At 42.5% G+C, this 21,623-nt stretch overlaps 1 protein-coding gene across 1 annotated transcript in view; it reads right to left on the reverse strand.

The window, feature by feature from the left end:
* The window catches only part of TRMT44 (tRNA methyltransferase 44 homolog), a 587,826-nt gene that overhangs the window by 530,729 nt on the left and 35,474 nt on the right, over positions 1-21,623 (reverse strand). The window contains exon 2 of the mRNA XM_044063563.1: positions 4,234-4,354. Coding sequence (XP_043919498.1) covers positions 4,234-4,354 — 121 coding nt within the window. The remainder of the gene's footprint in view (positions 1-4,233; positions 4,355-21,623) is intronic.

Raw genomic sequence — 21,623 nt, forward strand, 5'->3', positions numbered from 1 at the left:
GGTCCCTGAGCAAAAAACAGTCAGAGTAACATACCACTACGCCACATCAGCTGCTTTGTAAAAGAGAGGAAGATTGAAACTTAAATGGCTATCATTTAGTGAATTCAGTTCTCACCATAGCTGTCAACCTCTTAGTACAAAACACCTGGACAAACCCAGTAATGAGGGAATACAGCCCTCAAACATATTCAGTGAATTCAGTTCTTGCCATAGCTGTCAACCTTAGCACAAAAACCTGGACGAAGCCAATAATGGGGGAATACAGTCCCAAACATAGGGACAAATTTAAAATATTCATCTTATAAACTTAGAAAATTGCTAGAAAAAAAGGTTGCGCTACTATGTATTCTGAAGAACACGAAGTTTGAAATTCAAATGCCGGTCAATTTTACTGCGGACAGAACAAAAACAATTTTCAGCAGAGACACAGGGATTAATACTGCAGACACGTCTTTGTAAAATGGCAGGGCACCAGTGCAAATCCACACAAACACAGGGAGGAGATGCAGACTCCACACAGAAGCCACCCCAACCAAGAATGAAACCAGAAAACCTATAGCTGTGAGGCAACAATAGTACCACTGCACCCTCAAATATGCAAGGAATTAAACATTCAGAAACCTGAAGTCTGAAATTCAAATGCCTGTCAATTTTACTGCGGATAGAACAAAAACAATTTTCAGCAGAGACACAGGGATTAATACTGCAGACACGTCTTTGTAAAATGGCAGGGCACCAGAGCAAATCCACACAAACACAGGGAGGAGATGCAGACTCCACAAAAAAGCCACCCCAACCAAGAATCAAACCAGAAAACCTATAGCTGTGAGGCAACAATAGTACCACTGCACCATCAAATATGCAAAGAATTAAACATTCAGAAACCTGAAGTCTGAAATTCAAATGCCTGCCAATTTTACTGCGGACAGAACAAAAACAATTTTCAGCAGAGACGCAGGGATTAATACTGCAGACACGTCTTTGTAAAATGGCAGGGCACCAGAGCAAATCCACACAAACACAGGGAGAAGATGCAGACTACACACAGAAGCCACCCCAACCAAGAATCAAACCAGAAAACCTATAGCTGTGAGGCAACAATAGTACCACTGCACCATCAAATATGCAAGGAATTAAACATTCAGAAACCTGAAGTCTGAAATTCAAATGCCTGTCAATTTTATTTAACATTTGTTAATCAGGACAGTCTGACTTGGAACAAAAAAACAATTTTCAGCAGAGGCCCAGGAAGAAATAATGCAGACATGTCTTTGTAACATGGGAGGACACAAAAGCAAACCCACACAAACACAGGGAGAATATAACAGACCCCACAAAGAAGGAACCCCAGCCAAGAATCAAACCTGAGAACCTGCAGCTGTGAGGCAACAATGCTACCAGTGCAACATCAAATAAAAGCAAACCCACACAAACACAGGGAGAAGATAACAGACCCCACAAAGAAGGAACCCCAGCCAAGAATCAAACCTGAGAACCTGCAGCTCTGAGGCAACAATGCTACTGCTACACCATCACATATCAAGCATTGCAACATTTACAAACCAAAGATATTATGAGGAACAGATCAGATCGAATATGAGGCAAAAATCTGCAATTTTTTTACAAATGGTGGTGGGTAGGGAACTCAAGTCTTTAACACCTGCATACAGGGTACAGGGTTCAAGCCTGAGGTATTCCCTACCACACCACCATGAGCACCTGGGGCATTCACACACACACACACACACACACACACACACACACACACACACACACACACACACACACACACACATACACCAGTATAAAAGCACCACTTCAATATAAACTAGCACCATACACAATTGTAAAACTAAAAAGCACCATACACACTCAATATAAACATTGTAAAAGTAAGAAAGCACCATACACTTACCTGTCTGATCCCAAGCAAAGCTCCTTCCCGACGAGACTGCCCGCGCAAATACTCCAAAAGACCCGCGAGATCCAAAGCTCCTTCCCGACGAGACGAGGCTGTCCTGACTGCTGCTGTTGCAGTCCGGACCCAACACATAATCCCAGCGAGTCTGTGCACTTTAAAAGTGCACAGACGTCTCCTTGTGTCCCCCTATGGGGACTGCCGGATTGCCTGGAGCATGCGCATAGACCGACAGTAGTCGGGACTATTGCGCATGCGCGAAGTCCGCGAAATTTGAAAATGTTTTTTTTTCTGTTTTTTATTTTGAGGGGGCTGCAGTCTGGCAGTCCGATAGAACGGGCCACCCCTGGCATTTTGTAATGGTAAGATAATTTCTTTAGCTATGAGCAGCATGTGATCCAATCTTTAAATGACTTTACTCATACTGTGTAGCTTGATGTAAAAACTCTTTGTCTTGCTTCATAAAGTAGGCACACTGTTTAACTATTATATTGACTCTTACTGTTTCTTAATGACAACTACACTTTCAAATTGGTTCAATTTCTGCTCAGTCCTGCTTTTGACAATGATGAATTCTTTCCAAAAAACATCAGATATAATCAGGATTTAATTATTGCACAACGTTTTTATGACAAGGCTATAAACCTAGCTGCAAGAAGTGATGGTCACTGCTGCTATAACACCCTGATCCCACAAACAAAATAGGAAAAAGGGGTTTGATGCTGATGACAACTTTCATGGCAAACTTCCTAGCCTGTAAATAAATCAGCAAAGTCATTAAATATATGACTACTACATCTCTACACAGTACTACTTCGCCAATGTGCAACTGATCTTAAATATGCAAAGGAAACACCTTTTTCGTACTACAAAACTTGTTACACACACACACACACACACACACACACATTTATATAAAAATATACTAGGAGAATTCACTTTAACAGCTATAGTTTAAAACTGAATTTTGTAATCACCATTATTTATACTCAAATGTTGATGGCTTTTGGCCCACATCTTTACATGGTGCTCTCAATACGTTAACATGCACACAAGTCTTTCACACTCCTCCCTCTTCTGTGCCTTTGGCTATATGCTTTAAAACTAGATTCAGGCACAGCCATGCTGGTAATTGTAAATGGATAAATCACTGACAATGGCCTAGGTGACTTGAGACAGACTACTGGCTGTGCTACTTGATGGCATGAGCAGGGGAGGATGAGCATGCCAATCCAGGGAGGAAGAGTTAGATTTATCTGCAGACAGTCATGCATTCTGCTGGAGGCCAGGGCATATCTTCCACAGAGTAAAATAGACTCCCTAAAGAATAATCTGGATCATGATCTAATTTTGTCCAGTTACATATCTCTTCCTATAACAGCTCCAGAGCCATGAATGCAATTCCCACTCCTTGACCCATGCTTCTGGGTGTTGAAGAAATGGCAGCTTTACATTCTGAATGACCCCGAGCTTATTTTTCTCTCAGGAGAGGAAGGGTCTGCCTGCAGGATTATAACAGGATCTGGCCACTTCCCTTCGACTTCCATTACGTACATAGGAGGCATTCATCAGTCTTATAAGACAAAGACCATGAGACCGTTCTCTGAAATTTCTTTATTCAGTGTCTTATAGGCTTTTGAGGGAAAGATTTTGATCTCATTTATTGAACCACAAAAAAACAGTGGTATTGGACCTGTTGTGTCTCTGCAAGTGCTAAGGCTCTACTACCTTGTCAACTTCAGGGGTGCATGACAGAAGCCACCTTCCACAGTTTCTTTAAGACAGATGTACTAGCAACTTGGCTTCTTAATTTGATTGTACAATGCTTGTAATGTATGATGTTTGCAACTGGAATTGTGACGATATGGTTTGTTTTCATTTATATAAATGTAAGATTGCCTATGTCATATGTGATAAATTTAATACAGATATGTCTTGTTTAGAAAAGAAAGCAATGAGAATACTAGACAGGCACTAGAAACTTACATAAAGCACAGCTGCACAGCCAACTGGAAGAAGGGTCTGTTTGTTCATACAGTACTTTGTAAAACAACTGGTGTATTCTAACATTTGGCTATGCAGTTTACATGAACGTGGGTACTTTGGCAATTCATTGATACCCGCTTCACTGATGCCTCATTTCTTTGAAACTCCATAACCGAAGCCACAGATGTACAACCTCAGAATATGTTAAAACTAAGTAAAGAAGTGCAGTGGATAAATTCCTTTAGGCTTTACTCAGTTTCTATTATTGTCTTTTGTTGAAGTGCATATCTGAAGCATATCCAAATTACTGTGCTGTATCAGTAACTTACCACTGATGGCTGGCATTTTCTGCAAGCTGAACTTGATAAATATTAGTTTGCTTTAGTCTAAGCATGCCTTCCGAATTCTCTTCCACCAAAGGAATAAATGTTGCACGTTTATTACAGAAATCTGTAAACAGATTAAAAGTACTATCAATATGGACATTTCAGCTGAAAGATAAATAATACAAAAAGCAAGTCCAACTCAAATAATATACATCTCTTAAAATAGACAGAAACCAAGGATAAAGCTGTCAGAAATAAAGTTCTGCTTTTGCAGTGTATCAAACAGTAAAAAAACAGTAATTGTATTTTTTTTCTCCATGTACAGATTTACATTTTGTATGAGTAAGTAATGGTGGGAAGAGTCTTGGCTTAGACAGAGCTAACAGGTTCTTCTTTTTTGTGGAAGCGCCATAAATGATTTTGTTGTTTAAAAGAGCTCCCCAGAGTACTTGTAGTCTTACACAGGACACTACAGAATTCATTGGAATCTGATGGGATATAGAGCCCTAGGATCTGTTTGCATTTTCAGCTACCATTATCACTATGAAGTCTATGGTATTTATGGTCGTCATCTTCTATCATTTACTGGTGTTTACACTTTGTACTTGTAGTATCTCACCAAAATATCCTGCAGCCCCTCCTTCCTTCTCTCTCTCTATAAATATCTACCAATATATTTAAATACATAATATATATATATATATATATATATATATATATATATATATATATATATATATATATATATGGATCTACTTCACATGGTCGACGTTTCAGAATGTCGAAGATCATATGATCGACATTCGAAATGACGACCATGGAATACAAAAATAACTCCCACCACAATAACTTACCTTCACACTGCTAGCAGGGGGGCTATGCCCCTCGTAACTTAAATATACCAACTCCGAGATTACACTACAGTGCGGAATATGGAAATCTTTCCATTACTGCAAAGAGATGTTGGTTCTGCATGATCGACATTTCGAATGTCGATCATATGATCTTCGACATTCTGAAATGCTGACCATGTGAAGGGGACCCATATACATATCTATACATCTATGTGCAAATATTTACACACACATTTTATACATATTACACACACACACACACACACACACACACACACACACACACACACACACACACAGACACACACGCACTATACACTCATGTCTACAGGAAAAGTATTCTGGGGATACAGTACTCTTGGGGTATAGTACTCGTTTGATATTTTCTGAACGGGCAATCTCAAATGAATAAATTAAGATGATCTGTAGTCTAGAGAGGTCAACAATGTGTTGTGAATAGCCACTATATAGTTGCCACTCTCAAAGATTTGTTCCATCCTTACCTTGTTCTGTCACAGGCAACTCTAAACCAATTTTATGATTTCTGCTACTCCAGCATTACAGGCAAAGAATTTCTGGGACTTACCATTCTCTCAATAGTTGTATGTTTTCCTGTCCACCATGAAACATCCCTCTTCCAAAAGGTATCCAGGACTCCTTTTCTTCAAAACCATCTACCTCTTCAGTTCCACCCCTTCTGCTTGCCCAGAAGGAACTTGGTGCATCTAAATATTAACCACTTTTATTTTCATAATGTACACATTTGCAGCTTTCTAAGTGTCTGCCCATAACCCAGCTCCTCAGAATCCATCACCATTACACAAGTTGGTGTGGTATGCTTTCCATTAGCCTAATTTTCTCCTGCATGGCTTCCAAAATTGCACTCATTGTGTCTTTACTGGGACATTGTACTACTGAAAGAAGACGTCGCTATCAGTTTTCTCAATACTGACTAAAATTCAGCACAGGGATGATTATTAGGTGCACTGTCACCACACAGACTGTTTAATGCATGCATGCGTAGTATGTTCTATATGGGTTTCTCCTCAAAAGGTACATAATCCCATAATTCTTACTAATAAATGTGAACTACCATCTTACCACATTACTGCCTAACTGTCTCCCTTATGACTATTCCACCAATCAAAGAATATCACGGCCATTACTTTATCCTCCGCATATAAATTGATCTTGTTCTCCAAACTCAGTTTGATAAATAAGTATATGCATCAGGACAAATCCAAGCACTAAAGTGGGCGGCACTTAACTGCTTACTGACTTTAATGACAGTTCTCCTGTAACAACTACTCTCTGCTTTCAATAAGATGGTCAGTATCTTATGCACAGTTTGGAACCCATCTCAAAGCCACTTACTTTTCCTATCAACATCCAGAGTTGTACTAATAAAGCTGCTGAAGTCTAGCTACATCACATCCACATAATTCTTCACTGCCCACTTCAGGAGGGCCAAGACATGGAACTGAAGATGGACTGGCAACGCAATCACAATGTGATGAAAACTGTCCACTTTCAGCCATAGAATTGGAATGGTTTGGAACTCTCTTAGCCTAGCATGCAAATAGTTTGTTCAACTTTACTTTAATATTTAAGTGAGACAAATATATCTTTATGCAAGGGGTCATTGACCTCAAATATTCTAACAGTCCACTAGTTATGGACAAGCTATAAACTTCTGTCACTGGTTTGAACTCCACTGTCAGATCTTTAATGCACCCAAAATGATAGTTCACCAGAGTCCTGAGCTAGCTCTCAAAAAACTTTTTCTTTATTTTTTTAGGCTCTACACTACAGAGCTATGGAGCCGAGCACTGCAGGAAGATTTAAAGGCAGTGCAACATGTCACAGGATGGTCTTGTACAGGAGTGCTTCCATTGATTCTCCAACATGCTGTACAGACTGAGAATAGACATTAGGACACAACAGATTATGGCTGGTGTACAGACGGCACAAAATAAAGAATAAAACTTCTTCTTTATATACTTCATTTTTTGTACCGCTATCACTCCTTACCCATATCCACATTATATTTCAATGCCAGCAGTCTGCCTTCTCACTCCTAAGCAAACACAAAGGTGAAGAATTAATTCACTAATTACACCTTACCTGTAGCATTATGAACTTTCTTCTCTCCCCTTCCAATGAAGCGATATCCTTTCAGTCTCCTCTGTATCTATATACAGTGGATATAAAAGGTGTACACCCCCCGATAAAATGCCAGGTTTTTATGATATACAAGAAAAGAGACCACAGCAAATTATTTCAAAACTTTTCCCACCTTTAATGTGACCTATAACCTGTACAATTCAATTGAAAAACAAACAAATCTGTTAGGGGAAAAATATAAAAAATAAAAAACATACAGTAAGCTGGTTGCACAAGTGTGCACACCCTTAAACTAATACTTTGTTGAAGCACCTTTTGATTTAATTAGACTCTTCTTGGGTAGGAGTCTATCAGCATAGAACATCTTGACTTGGCAATATCTGCCCACTCTTTCTTGCAAAAGCACTCCACATCTGTCAGACTGCGAGGGCATTTCTTGTGCACAGCCCTCTTCAGGTCATCCCACAGATTTTCTATTGGATTTGGGTCTGGGCTCTGGCTGGGCGATTCCAAAACTTTAATTTTCTTCAGGTGAAGCCATTCTTTTGTTGATTTGGATGTATGCTTGGGATCATTGTCGTGTTGAAAGGTGAAAGTCCTGTTCATCTTCAGCTTTCTAGCAGACACCTGAAGGTTTTGGGCCAAAAGTGACTGGTATTTGGAACTGTTCATAATTCCCTCCACCTCGACTAAAGCCCCCAGTTCCAGCTGAAGAAAAGCAACCTCAAAGCATGATACTGCCACTGCCATGCTTCAACATGGGGACAGTGTTCTTCTGGTGATGCGAAGTGTTGTTTTTGCTCCAAATGCACCTTTTGGAATTGTGGCCAAAAAGTTCAACCTTGGTCTCATCAGACCATAACACATTTTTCCACATGCTTTTGGAAAACTTGATGTATTGTTTTGCAAATTTTAGCCAGGTTTGGGTGTTTTTCTGTTTAAGTAAAGGCTTCTGTCTTACAACTCTACCCCATAGCCCAGCCATGCACAGAATGTAGGAGATTGTTGTCACGTGTAGTACACAACCAGTACTTGCCAGAAATTTCTACAGCTCCTTCAGTTTTGCTGTAGGTCTCTTGGCAGCCTCCATGACAGTTTTCATCTCGTCTTTTCATCAATTTTGAATGGACGTCCAATTCTTTGCAATGTCACTGTTGTTCCATATTTTCTGCACTTTTTGATGACCATCTTCACTGTGTTCCATGCTATATCCAATGCGGTGGAAATTTTTTTGTACCCTTCTCCTGACTAATGCCTTTCAACAATGTCCCTTTGATGCTTTGTAAACGCTCTGTGAACCATGGCTTTTGCTGTAGCAGGCAACTGAGTAAATGTCAAAATCCAACTAGGACAGCTGAACTTTATTTGGGGTTAATCAGCGTCTCTTTAATTGATGGCAGGTGTGTACCCAAGAAGACTGAATGCTGTAATTAAATCAAAAGGTGCTTCAAAAAAGTATACGTTTACGGGTGTGCACACTTAAAAAACATACAATAAGCTAGTTGCATATTTATTATATTTTTCCCTAATATATTTGTTTGTTTTTCAATTGAACTGTACAGGTTATAGGTCACGTTAAAGGTGGGAAAAGTAGTGATTTATTGTGGTCTCATTTTTTTATATCACAAAAAATAAAACCTGGCATTTTAACAGGGGTGTATACACTTTTTATATCCACTATATACTCTTCTGCAAATCATTTCATGCATGATCCTAATTATCTCTTTAGCCTACTATAGCTGGATAAGAAAGGTTTCCTGTGGTATTCTTCCTCTAGTTCTAGTAACAGTAAATCATCACTGGTAGGATTACATTGACAAATAGCCATTTTACTTCAACCACAGTGACTCCCTCTGAATTAGTCGAGGCAAGTTGAAGGATGAACTCCATGGTTAGGGACTTCGCATTCATCTTCAGAACAGCTTCTAACAAAACCTGTGATATTACCCTCCTCTTCATACTCATAGATAAGGGCTCCTTCCTGCTTTATGCACGTAATGTAAGCTACCCTATGAGTACAGTTCACCTGCTTCTGACTCGGTCTACTTCTTTCCTGTGTCTGACAGCCTGCAATGCAGTTACCCACCAGGGACAAAGTGCAACTTCTCTCCAGCCTCAAAGCCCACGTCAGTCTTCCCCCTCTCTTTCTTCAGCAACAGCAGTTGCTTTTGCTATGCTTTTACCTCATCCAGCACAGAGCTGAGCATGAAGGCTGCTCCTTTTCTATCATCATCATGTCTCTGATGCACTGTTTTTTTTTTCACCATTCCTGAACAAACGCCACAACAACTAGAACACTACATTCACTCCTCGTTTGTTCTAAATACAATTTATTTATTTTTTTTATATTTGTTAACCAGGAAAGTCCAACTTGGAACGAGCCAATTTTCAATGGAGGCCTGGGGAGAAATGCTCCAGATGCATGTCTTTGTAACGTGGGAGGAAACCAGAGCACCCGGAGGAAACCCACACGAACACAGGGAGGACATGCAGACTTCACACAGAAGGCACCCCAGCTGAGAATCGAACCGGAGAACTTCTTGCTGTGAGGCGGCAATGCTGTCGCTGCACCACTGCGCCATCCAATACCCTAAATACCCTGAACTGAATCCACTGTTACCCATGTTTTAATTCTGACTGCTGCATCTACTCATGACCATTTGAGCCATTTTTTATTTAGCCTTACAAGAATGCAAGGTATTATCCTTTACTTGCCACCTCATTAGTTTACTGCTCAGTCACTGTATTTTATTGCTCATTAACCACAGTGATCTTTCTGCTTTCTCAGAACTGAAGCTTATCCCATCTCATTCTCTGCTTCAGCTTAGATGGACTCATCTCAATATACTTCTCTATGGGACTTGGATGTAAAAACAGTACAAAACATACAGCTTCTGATCACTGCATGAATGCTATCCAGTCTCTTACAATTGCATTAATCTATCAATGCACTTTTTCACTGAATGAAGTTAGAAAATTCTGTTTGCGTATTGCATTTGTAGCACCTCTCGACTATGCTACTGTGCTATCCCTGAAAGCTCCTTTTTACATTGTGACACAAACATGCACACCATTAGCAAGTCAGCTACTGCCTTACCTCTGAAGTGTGCACAAGAGAATGGCATTCTTGAAAGAGAATTTAAGCTAGGAATTCATTTTTCTATATTCCTTTTCTAGCACTTGTGCCTGCTTACCACAGACCTGCTAACACTGACTATTCATTCCCTGTCATTGGGCTAATAGTAATCTGTGACATGGCTGTTACACACATAGCCATGAGATATGTCTCACTTTAAATCCTAAACTTATCTAAGGTGCGTGATGTGGGCACTCTCATCACAGCAGAGGTAACCTACTCCCACCCTGATGTGTGTGCATGCTGCCACATACACAAGAATCATAAGTGCTTTTACTGAGGTTTTGGGATCACCAAGCGCACATCCCCTGGTCCTATCCTACATCCACTAGGTGTGTGCAACCTCTACTTCACAGAAGCAGGTCAGCTGACCAGGACCACCGCCTGGTGTGTGCACATGCTACCATACACATATGCATCATGAGTAATACCATTGATAGCTTGGATCAACAAGCCCATATTCCCTGCTCCTTATCCCATAACCACTGGGTGCAAGCAACTTCTACTTGCACCAGAGAAGGTCAGACCAGTACCACCATCCCCTACCCAGGTCATTCAGCACTTGTTCAGCTACTTGCCTCTGTGACACCAGGGTCATACATAGGCTGTCTCTACACCATAGAGTCGGGCTCAGTCTAAAACTAATTTGCCAGTGAAACTGTGCAACTGCTGTTTTGGTAGTTAGAATTCAGTACATATGATATGACCAGCTAAGCTAGCTGTCAGAAATGTTCTTTATGCCAAATGTCTGGTTAAATCTATTTATTTTATAATTCTTCAGGTATAAAGCTCTCTGCATATTTAATTTTCAAAGCCATTACTTATTGATTTCATGTAACAATTTTAGGATTCAGTACAAATGGTAATAGATGGTGGTTTATTTGTCGGATTAGTTTAATGGTATGTGCACTGAACCTCATAGTACCTACTTCCTTTCAAAGTGTTAGTGCTCAGGCTACAGCCATCATCGAAAAATGGCAGGCTTATTTTAAGGATAAACAGCAAGTGTGGTCATGGCTTGGCTTTTGGTTGCTTTCCTGTAAAGATGGGGAAAAGGGCATTTGAAATGGAGAGAGCTGTATTTTTTTTCAGGAGGGATCTTTTTTTTTCTCTCTGTGCAAAACAAAAGATTTAATTACTTAACAAAAAGGAACTAAAAAAAAATGGAAGAACATTCACTCAGTGAGCACTTTAATCTCCCAATGAAGAACACTTCATCAGAAGGAATCATACATAAATGTAAGCACTTTAATATACCTCAACAAGTGACACCATAAAAATACTGACAAATCATAAACAGTTAAGCATAATATGTGAACATTTTTAACTGCAGGATACTTTTCAGACTTTCTTTATCCCTTATACATTGCCTTTGCCAAGCATTCAGTTTTAACCAATCACACTTACATATTTCTATCACACCACATGTACCACACAAAAATGCCATTTCTTTCTCTAGACCCTACCAAGGTGTTTCAAACAGAGTAAAAGGACCTGTATTAAAAGTACTGTGCTCATCTTTTACATTCACTGTCAAGGTAACACGTTGGAATGCAGGAGAGGGACAGGGGCAGCATACTACACCCGGCAGGAACAACAGCTGATGAGGTGTCAGTGCTCTTGCTAGATAATACAACAGAGTGGAACTGCAGAATCCTGTCAAATGTGCACGTCCAATGAAGTTTCAGTGACCAACAGTACTGAAGGATGGTAGGAGATCCTGTTTACCAAGATGCTGGTGATCCAAGTGGCCAAGACAGCGGACTGGGAAGGTAAGGGCTTCATCCAATACGTATGTGTTCCTCTTCCATAAAGAGATAAAACAATTTCTTCAGCAGTTACGATGACTGTTTTCCTTTTTCCAGCTTAACAACTTCAGCTAGCCAAAGAATTTTTAATCCAAACATTTGTCTTCTCTGCCTTTTTTGCTGCTTCACTTCCTCTTCACTTACAAGTACAATAACCTCATAGATGGCAAGTTCAACAAAATCAGGCTGGTCTAACTGCAGTGGCTACTGTAGAAAAATGTTTTTAAAATATCTGAAACAATCAATGGTTCCAAGGTCAATGCCATTAAATTGGTCAAAAACAGTTACTTCATTTCCCCAAAATCCACTTGCTTGTTACTACACAGATATGATGCCAACATACCTACGATTGGGAAATCTGTTACAAGACAGTAGGAATATAAAGAGAAGTCACTGCAACTCTAACTGGCAGGGAAATCAACATTCAAGACAGCTGCTGAGTACCCCCCACACTTTTAAATTACTTTACAACTGAATGGGTCAAGGTTTATAACTAATCATGACAGAGTCAACACTTCTTCTTTATAGGCATTGAACACACGCTGATTGTAAGCTACAACATTTTTCAGAATATCTGGATTTTTACCCAGAAAACTTCTGGGGCTCTACAGTGAAGAAGGCTATGTTAAGTATGGTCCTTGAGATAACATGTTTTTACATTAATAATAAATATTATTTGCAACTTTGTGGCATTGCTAAGTAGCCTACCTTCAGCCCAATATACACCTATCCATATACAAGCTACTTTGAATTTGCCAAGATTTATAATTTCTAGAAATAATCTTTGGTACCAGCATTGTGATGTGGTGCAGATTTTAAGATGACTTTTGCTTGTTGTGAGACTGCACCATAAACAATTTATTGCAATTTGCCTAATATTTAAAGATGAATTAATCTGACCTTAGGTTCACAGTGAAGAGGAATTTACTTGCTACTACATTTCAGGATATAAGTATTCATAAATTGATTACAGTATTATCAATTCAATATATGGGAAGCATTTTTTGAATACTTATTGATGACCAATTGTTAAACAACATTCCATAATCACAGATTTTACATATAAAAAAGAATTTGTAATGATAATCTAACAAACAAAAAAAACTTCTGTTGTCAAGAAGGTGATGCACAGGACTTGGAACAGACAGACAGGACCTGTTGCAATACAGGCCAAAAATGAGCAGGTTGTAGATTTACTACAGAAAGGAGATCAGTATTCATGGAAGTAATAAGTTTAGGATCAAAGAGGCATTTCAAAAACTGTGGACTGCACTCACTGCTAACAAGGTTCTTGCTACTAGCATCACCCAGCAATGTTTGTTACCAACAGGAAGGGATGTTTCTGTGATTATTGCAATGTGGGGGGAGTTATGCATTTATTTATTTATTTATTTATTTATTCGTTCAGTTTGATTACTGGGGAGGTCCACTGGGCTAGGGGGCCCATTTTCAGTGGAGGCCCGGGGAGAAAAGCTCCACACAGCAACATTTAGAAACACATTTTTCTAAGATAGTAAAAAAATACATACAGTAGGGATTTGTTCTACAAAAAATAATCAATACAATTTCAATTTAGTTCAAGATATAAATGAGAATACAGTATAATAGCTAGAAGTAATATTTAGTTATGAGTACAAATTAGTAAATTGAGAGTGAGGTTAGGAAGGTGAGAGGTTAGCCAGGAGTGAAGGGGGAGGAGAGTTTGAGAGGTAAGGGTGGAAGAGTGCAGTTGCATTTCCTGATTAGGAAGAGGTAGGAATGAAGTTGAGATTTGAAGTTATTGTGGTTGTTGCAGGTCCTTAGAAAGGAGGGCAGAGCATTCCATTTTTTTGCTAGGGTGAAGGATAAGAGAAGCTGGCCAGCTGGGCGCTTAGGTTTATGAATGGTGATCAGGTTTTGGTGACAAGATCTAACAGGTCTGAGGGGGGAATATGGTTGTAGTATGTTGGATAGTGCGGGGCAGTTTGAGGGTTGGAATAATAATTTGTGGACTGTGGTTAATTGGTGAAAGTCTAGTAGGTTGGGGAGTTCAAGCCAGTTTAAGGAGTGAAGGGAATTGCAATGGTAAGAGGAGGATTTGGCACTGGTGGCAGTTTGGAGGTAAGTGTGGAAGGTAAGTTAGTGAGCAGGGTAGAGCCATACATGAGAGAGGGAAGGAGATACATAGAGGCGAGAGTTACTCTGGAGGAAGGAGAGAGGGAGGAAGTGGTTGTTTCTGTACAGTAGGCCAAGTTTTGTGTGAGTTTTTTTGATGTTTAGCTGGATATGGGAGTTAAATTTTTAGCTGATTGTCAATAGTGACACAGAGAAGTTTGGCAGAGGGTACGGTCTCTATCGGGGAGTTGTTAAGGCTAGTAATATGAAGAGAGTTTTCATCAAGAGGGGATGATTTAGAGGGGGAGAATAGAAGGATTTTGGTTTTATTGGCATTTCTATCGGGGAGTTGTTAAGGCTAGTAATATGAAGAGAGTTTTCATCAAGAGGGGATGATTAGAGGGGGAGAATAGAAGGATTTTGGTTTTATTAGCATTAAGAGAGAGGTGATTTAGGAGCATCCAGTTTTCAGTGGTAGAGAAGGCATTTTGAGTCAATCACACACAAAATTTCTATCGGGGAGTTGTTAAGGCTAGTAATATGAAGAGAGTTTTCATCAAGAGGGGATGATTAGAGGGGGAGAATAGAAGGATTTTGGTTTTATTAGCATTAAGAGAGAGGTGATTTAGGAGCATCCAGTTTTCAGTGGTAGAGAAGGCATTTTGAGTCAGAAGTTAGAGCTCTGCTAGGTTAGTGGCGCAGCAGATCAAAGTGGAATCGTCGGCGTATTGTACAATTTTGGTGTTAGGAATGAATTTATGGAAGTCGTTAATAAAGATATTGAATAGCAAAGGGCCTAGTATGGAACCTTGGGGTACTCCAGTGGGAGTAGGAAGGAAAGAGGATGTGGCTTGGCTCCATTTCACTGCTTGGGACCTGTTTGAAAGATAGCTGGAGAACCAAGAAAGTTTTTTTTGGGAAAGGCTGAGATTAGAGAGATGGTTTAGAAGGTGGGTATGGGAGATGGTATCAAAAGCTTTGGATAGGTCCAGCAGGACGGAAGATACCAAATTACCAGAGTCACGGGCTGAATTGACAGTATGTAAGAAGGAGAGAAGGGCGGAGTTAGTACTGTGTCCTGGGCGGAAGCCGTGTTGGGTAGGGGAGAGTAGCTGGTATTTGGTAAGGAATGGTAAGAGCTGTAGGTGGATGCATTTTTCAAGAATTTTGGAGATAGGGGAGAGGATGGCTATGGGGCGGAAGTTGGAGACATTATAATTTTTGCCACCCTTGTGGAGTGGAAGAATATATGCAGTTCGCCATAGTTTGGGAACTAAGATTCAAGTAGAGATCTATTGATCAGGATGCTGATAGGCAGAGCAATAGCATCTGAATAAGAAGTTATGTACCTACCATAACGTTCCATGTTAGTTGTCTTCTCTCGCCTTCTTTCTTGCTTGATGGGCTCGGAGCCGATCCCTCGGCTCCGACTCGGCACTTGCTAAGCTCGAGAGTCACTTTTACCAGCTCGAGGCAGCCCCATATCCCATGATGCAAGGCGGTAAGTACCCAGATCTCGTTTGCTGACAAAGGGCAATAGCACCAAGCATAAAATACTTCCCAAAGGAAGAAAGAAACTTACAGATGGAAAAAGGACCAGGTCTGAATGGTCTATAGCATAACAGTTTCTTATACAAGGTCTGTCCAGGCCAGGGGGAAGGAGGGAGGGTCGCAAGAAAGAAGGCGAGTGAAGACAACTAACATGGATCGTTATGGTAGGTACATAACTTCTTAATGTTAAGTTGTCAATCTCGCCTTCATTCTTGCTTGATGGGACCGCGTCCCTAGCACCTCTAACCTGGGTGGCTCAATGGAACAAACTCTTGAGGACTGTAGAGCCAAAACTGGCTCTGTCCCTGGAGGCCAAGTCCAATTTGTAATGGGAAACAAAAGTGTGAGGAGTAGCCCAAGTGGCCGCTGCACAAATAGTGTCCAAAGGAAGTCTAGCTTGAAAAGCCGTAGAAGTAGCTAAGCTCCTAGTTGAATGTGCTTTAGGTTTTGAGCACAGCTGTTTTCCCCTGAGCGTATAAATTTCAGAGATGACCGAAGAAAGCCATCTGGACAAAGTCACTTTAGAAACAGGAAGGCCTTTTTTATTATCCGCATAGGAAACAAAAAGTTGATCAGATTTTCTAAATTTTTTTGTTCTGTCCAAATAATATCTAAGTTGACGGTGGACATCAAGATAATGTAGCTTTTGTTCAGCTCTATCTGAATAGTTAGGAAAAATACCGGAGATCAATGGATTGATTCAAATTGTTCTTTGAAGCGACCTTAGGTAAAAAGGTTGGGTTAGTTCTCAAAGATACTCTGTCTTTGTGAAAAACCAAATAGGGGGGTCGAACCGAAAGAGCATGAAGTTCAGACACCCTCCTGGCAGATGTAATAGCCACTAGGAATAACGTTTTCCAAGAAAGATATTTCAGGGAACAAGAAACAGCTGGCTCGAAGGGGGGAAGAATCAAGGATGTCAGCACTAAATTTAGATCCCACTGAGGAGGAGGATTCCTGATTGGAGGTTTTAGTAGGAAAATTCCTTTCAAGAAGGCCCTGCAGAGCCTATGGGACATAATATTATGATCTGCTATCCCGACATGAAAATTGGAAATAGCAGCCAATTGAACTCTGACTGTGGAAGAAGAGGAGCCTGCATGAAAAATCTCTGCTAAGAAGTCCAGAACTGCCTGAACAGGGGCAGTAAAGGATCAATATTTTGGGCCTTAGCCCAATAAGAGAAACGTTTCTATTTGCTTGTGTAAATCCTCCTGGTAGAGGATTTTAGTGAAGCTACTATGATGTCTCTAACTGGGTTAGAGATCAAAGGAAGCCTGGCTAAGGAAGGAAGTGGAGCAACCATGCTGTGAGGTTGAGAGAAGGGATTGACCGGTGCAGCTGACCCGATTGGTGAATCAGAAGATCTGGCACTGGGTCCAGATGCCACGGCTGCACCAAAAGGTGATGATGGAGGAACGGGAACCAAACTTGTCGAGGCCAGTAAGGGGCAATGAGAATCAATTTGGCTCTCAAAACGGTAGCTCTCTGGATCACCTGAGGGATCAGAGGAAATGGAGGAAGGCATAAAGAAGTCCCTGGGGCCAATCCTGGGTCAGAGCATCTCTGGGGATGGCCTGATAGAGGGAAGAGGCTGAAGAAGTCTGGACATTTGCTGTTTTGGGGAGTAGCAAAAAGATCGCAACATGGGCGACCCCATTCCAGAAAAATCTCTTCCGCTATAGATTGCTTGAGAGACCACTCGTGAGGCATGAGTATAGCTCTGCTCAATCTGTCCGCTATAATGTTGGTTTTCCCAGGGATATGCGTTGCTACCAGAAACCGATGAGAGGAGATCGCCCATTGCCAAAGTCTGAGCGCTTCTCGACACAAGGGGTAGGACTTGGTTCCGCCCTGTTTGTTGATATACCAAACTACAGACATGTTGTCTGTGTGGACTGCAATTGTCCCTACGGGAAGAAAGTCGTTGAGGGCTTGCAACGTTAAAAGCACTGCTCTCATCTCCAGGACATTTATGTGCAGATGGTACTCGAACGGTTGCCACGTCCCATGAACCATCCTGCCCTGATAATGACCCCCCCACCCGATCAGGGAGGCATCCGTGGTGACAGTGGCTATCGGGGATGGAGGTACAAAGTACCTGCCTTGGTGAACCTGAGACGATGTGATCCACCAAGCAAGATGCTCTTTGCATGTCTGTGTCACCAGAATCTGGTGACGCATTGGAAGTTGCTGGTATGACCACTGTGTGAACAGCATCCACTGAAGAAGGCGCATGTAGAATCGAGCCAGGGAAGAAGAGTAATGGCCGCAGCCATGAGACCTAATACCTTTAGAACCATTCTGGCCTGTATTTTCTTGCTGGCCAGAATGATCCTGACATGAGTCTGAATGTCTGAAACTCTTTGTTCTGTAAGGGTAGCTGACATCCTAACAGTGTTTAAGTTTGCCTATGAAGGTAATAGACTGGCAGGGCGATAAGGATGACTTTTGAAGTTGATTGAGATGCCCAAATGAGAACAAAGGTCTATTGTGTAACCCCTGGCTTGTATAAGCTGATGCCTGGTGGTGGCTGACAGGAGCCAGTCGTCGAGATACGGAAACACCTGGAATCCTTGTCGTCTCAGGTGAGCCGTGACCACTGCCATGCATTTGGTGAACACTCTGGGGCTGTAGTGAGACCAAAGGGCAGGGCTCTGAACTGGAAATGACTGGACCCCAGCCGAAGCGGAGAAATCTCCTGGAGCGCCTGTGAATTTTGATGTGATAGTGCGCATCCTGAAGATCTATTGAGCACATCCAGTTGTTCTTCTGTAAGAAGGGCAGAATTGACTGAAGGGTGACCATTCGAATCTTGTCTTCCTGACAGACTTGTTGAGTCTGCTGAGATCCAATATTGGTCTCCAGTCTCCCGTCTTTTGGGGACCAAAAGAACCTTGAGTAGATTCCGGCTCTGAATGGTCTATTGTAACTGGCTGAATGGCTCTTTTTGCAGTAGTTTTGCGATTTCTGACTCTGCAATCTCCCTTAGACCGGGTGGTACATCTGGAAGGGAACTTGAGGGAAGGGACTTTCCTCGAAAGGAATTATGTAACCCTTGGATATGATCGACTGTACCCATCTGTCTTGAGTGAGGGAATGCCAGGCTTCTGGGTACAGTGATAATCTTCCCCGACTGCCTCCAAGGAGGGACAGCCGGGCAACACCTCAGGGATGCTGAAAGGGCTTGTCAGAGAGAGGCTCCCTGTTTCCCTGGTTCTTGGACCCCTCTGCCTCTAGAGCGGCGTCTGTTGTTGTTACCCCTCTGCCTCTAGGGGTAAACTGACCACGTGAATCGGCGTGACTCCTTGGGATTTACGGAACCACATCTTCCCACCCTTCTGTCCTTTGGGATAAGGCCTAGAAGGGGTGGAAAAACGGACTCCAACAGCAGAAAGAGTCTTGCCGTCCTGTTCGCACCTGGTCAAGGTTTCCTTCACCTGAGGGCCAAACAAAGCTGACCCATCAAAGGGAGAATTTGTGAAGGACGCCTTAAAGGGATCCATAAAATCACATAGCCGCATCCAGGCTTGGCGTCTAAGAGCCACACCTGTGCCTGCGGCTCTACTCGCTCCATCCACAGCATAAGATATTAGCCGCATGGAGGAGTTTGCAATGGAATTGAGGGTTCCTAGCTGAGAAGCAATTTTTTCTTGAGCCCCTGCAGCTGTAGGATCCTGAACTACTTCTCCCAGCTCCTTCAGGATATCCCTCTGGAGTCTGGTGAAGTGGCATAGGTAATTCAGCTTAACGCATAGCAAAGGTCGCTGAGGAAAACATCCGCCACTACCTATCCATGGTCCTAGAGTCCTTATTAGGAGGATGGACGGGCACGGAAGGATCTGCAAGTTCCTTTTGGTGGCCGCAGCCACCACCATGGCATCAGCGGGACACCCTTAGTAAGGAATTGTTTGTCACACGGGCAGTGATAAATTTTGAAGGCCTCCTAGGGACTGGCTCTACAGAGTCAGGAGCTGCCCACGCCTTCGTGCAATAACCTGCATAAGGGGTCGAAGGCGGAGACACCCAGGAGGTGGAGGGCCGAGATCCAAACGCCTCTAGGTATACTGACTCATCCTCAGAGGGATTGTTGGTGGGCCAGTTTCCCTCTGTTTCAGAAGTTCTAGGATGTCTGAGAAGGAGACATCCTCAGAGGGGATCCAGGGATCCCTCTGACTCATCAAAGTCAGTATCCAGTGACAGACTCGGGAGTCTACATGCTTCCTCTTACAAGTCCTCTTCCTAGGAGGATCTCCAAACATCAGGAGAATCCTCGGAAGAGGGGAAATTCCCAATGGGGAAACCTGAGGCGGAGGATCTCTGGGTCCGTAGCAAGAGAAGTGGCAGAGATGTCAACAGGTACTATAGAGGGAGGAGCTACGGGAACAGACTGCTGACTGATACCAGTGGCCAGTACACTCTTCATCACCTCGAATGCTCCTCCCAGGCAGGTCCGAGAGAACCCGCTCAAGAGCTAGGAACTCCAGGGACCACCGAAGGGAAGTCTCCGAGGCAGATGTCGGAGCCGAGCTCACCAGGCCGAGGCTCCAAGGGAAGAGCGGGCTCGGACAAGGGTCCGATGCCACTCACCCCTCGGAGGAGACCATGGAAGCCCGACCACCGAATCCCTCTAAGGAAGGTCTCAAGAGGAGATAAGAGTTGAGGCTGAAGGAACAGAAGGGGTATCCGTCCTCCAGCCGTAGCAGTAACCATTCCCGAAGACTCCAACTCCAAGCTCTGGGGTAGAGTTGAAGGAGGAACTGTAACGGGTTTGGACCAACAGTCGCCTGTTGAGACGGACTGTGTAACATTTGGGCCAGTACCTGTGACTTAAGTAATCTACTGACCACTCTCTAGGTCATGATCTGACAACCTGGATGACCTTGAAGATCGGCTCCGATGGCTCCGTTCCGATACAAGCGGTGAAGCCCGAGCCGAAAGTATCGGCTCCAAGGAAGGAGACCTCGACCTCTTCCTGGAATGAGCCATCGGAGCCGATACTATAGATCCTGTCGGAGCCGACCTCGGAGCCGACAGGAAGCTCGATGTATCGGCTCCAGCCGGCGATACAGCCACCAAAGTAACGGTGTCGGAGCCGAGCGGAGCCGACACCGATGCCTGTGCCACATGGGTGTCGGAACCGATCGGAGCCGACATCTAAGTGGTCAATACAGATTCGGCACCGATAGCCATCGGTGCCGAAGGCTTTGTCAAGCCAGAATCGGCTCCAGCCGGAGCCGGTCTCGACTCAACGAAGTCGGAGCCGAGGCCGCAGGCTTAGATACAGAAGCCTGGGCCTTGGAAGGTTTTGCTGATTTTGGTGGAGCCGACTTAGCCGGAGAGCCCTCCGGCTTAAGAAGGCCCCTAAGAATCAGCTTATTACGTCTCTCCTGCAGGACTCTCTGGCTGAAGGAATGACAAATAGCACAGGAGTCCTGCAGGTGAAGAGGGCCCAGACAATACAGGCAAGAAGTGTGACCGTCTGTCAGAGACATCTTCTGACAGCACGAGTCACACTTCTTAAAACCTGAGACCCTCTCCTTTGACATGGTGCTGAAAAACACACACACACACACCAGTCAAAATTAACTTAAATAAAATACCAAAGGGTATTCTATAAAACCAACACACACACCCTAACAGGGGGGGGATGGGATAGGGAAAAGTTTGACTAACAAAATTAAAGGAGACAGGGATTTTCTGTCAGAAAAAGTACAAAATAAACTTAAAACTATCAATAAAAGGTTTTTTTACTAAAAGGGGCTTAAATCTCACAAAAGTGAATAACTTACCAGGAGCTGGTAAAAAGAAGACCTCCTAAGCGAA

The sequence above is a fragment of the Protopterus annectens genome, chromosome 2.part1, assembly GCF_019279795.1.
Source record: "Protopterus annectens isolate FY-2018-M chromosome 2.part1, PAN1.0, whole genome shotgun sequence".
Lineage (NCBI taxonomy): Eukaryota > Metazoa > Chordata > Ceratodontiformes > Protopteridae > Protopterus > Protopterus annectens.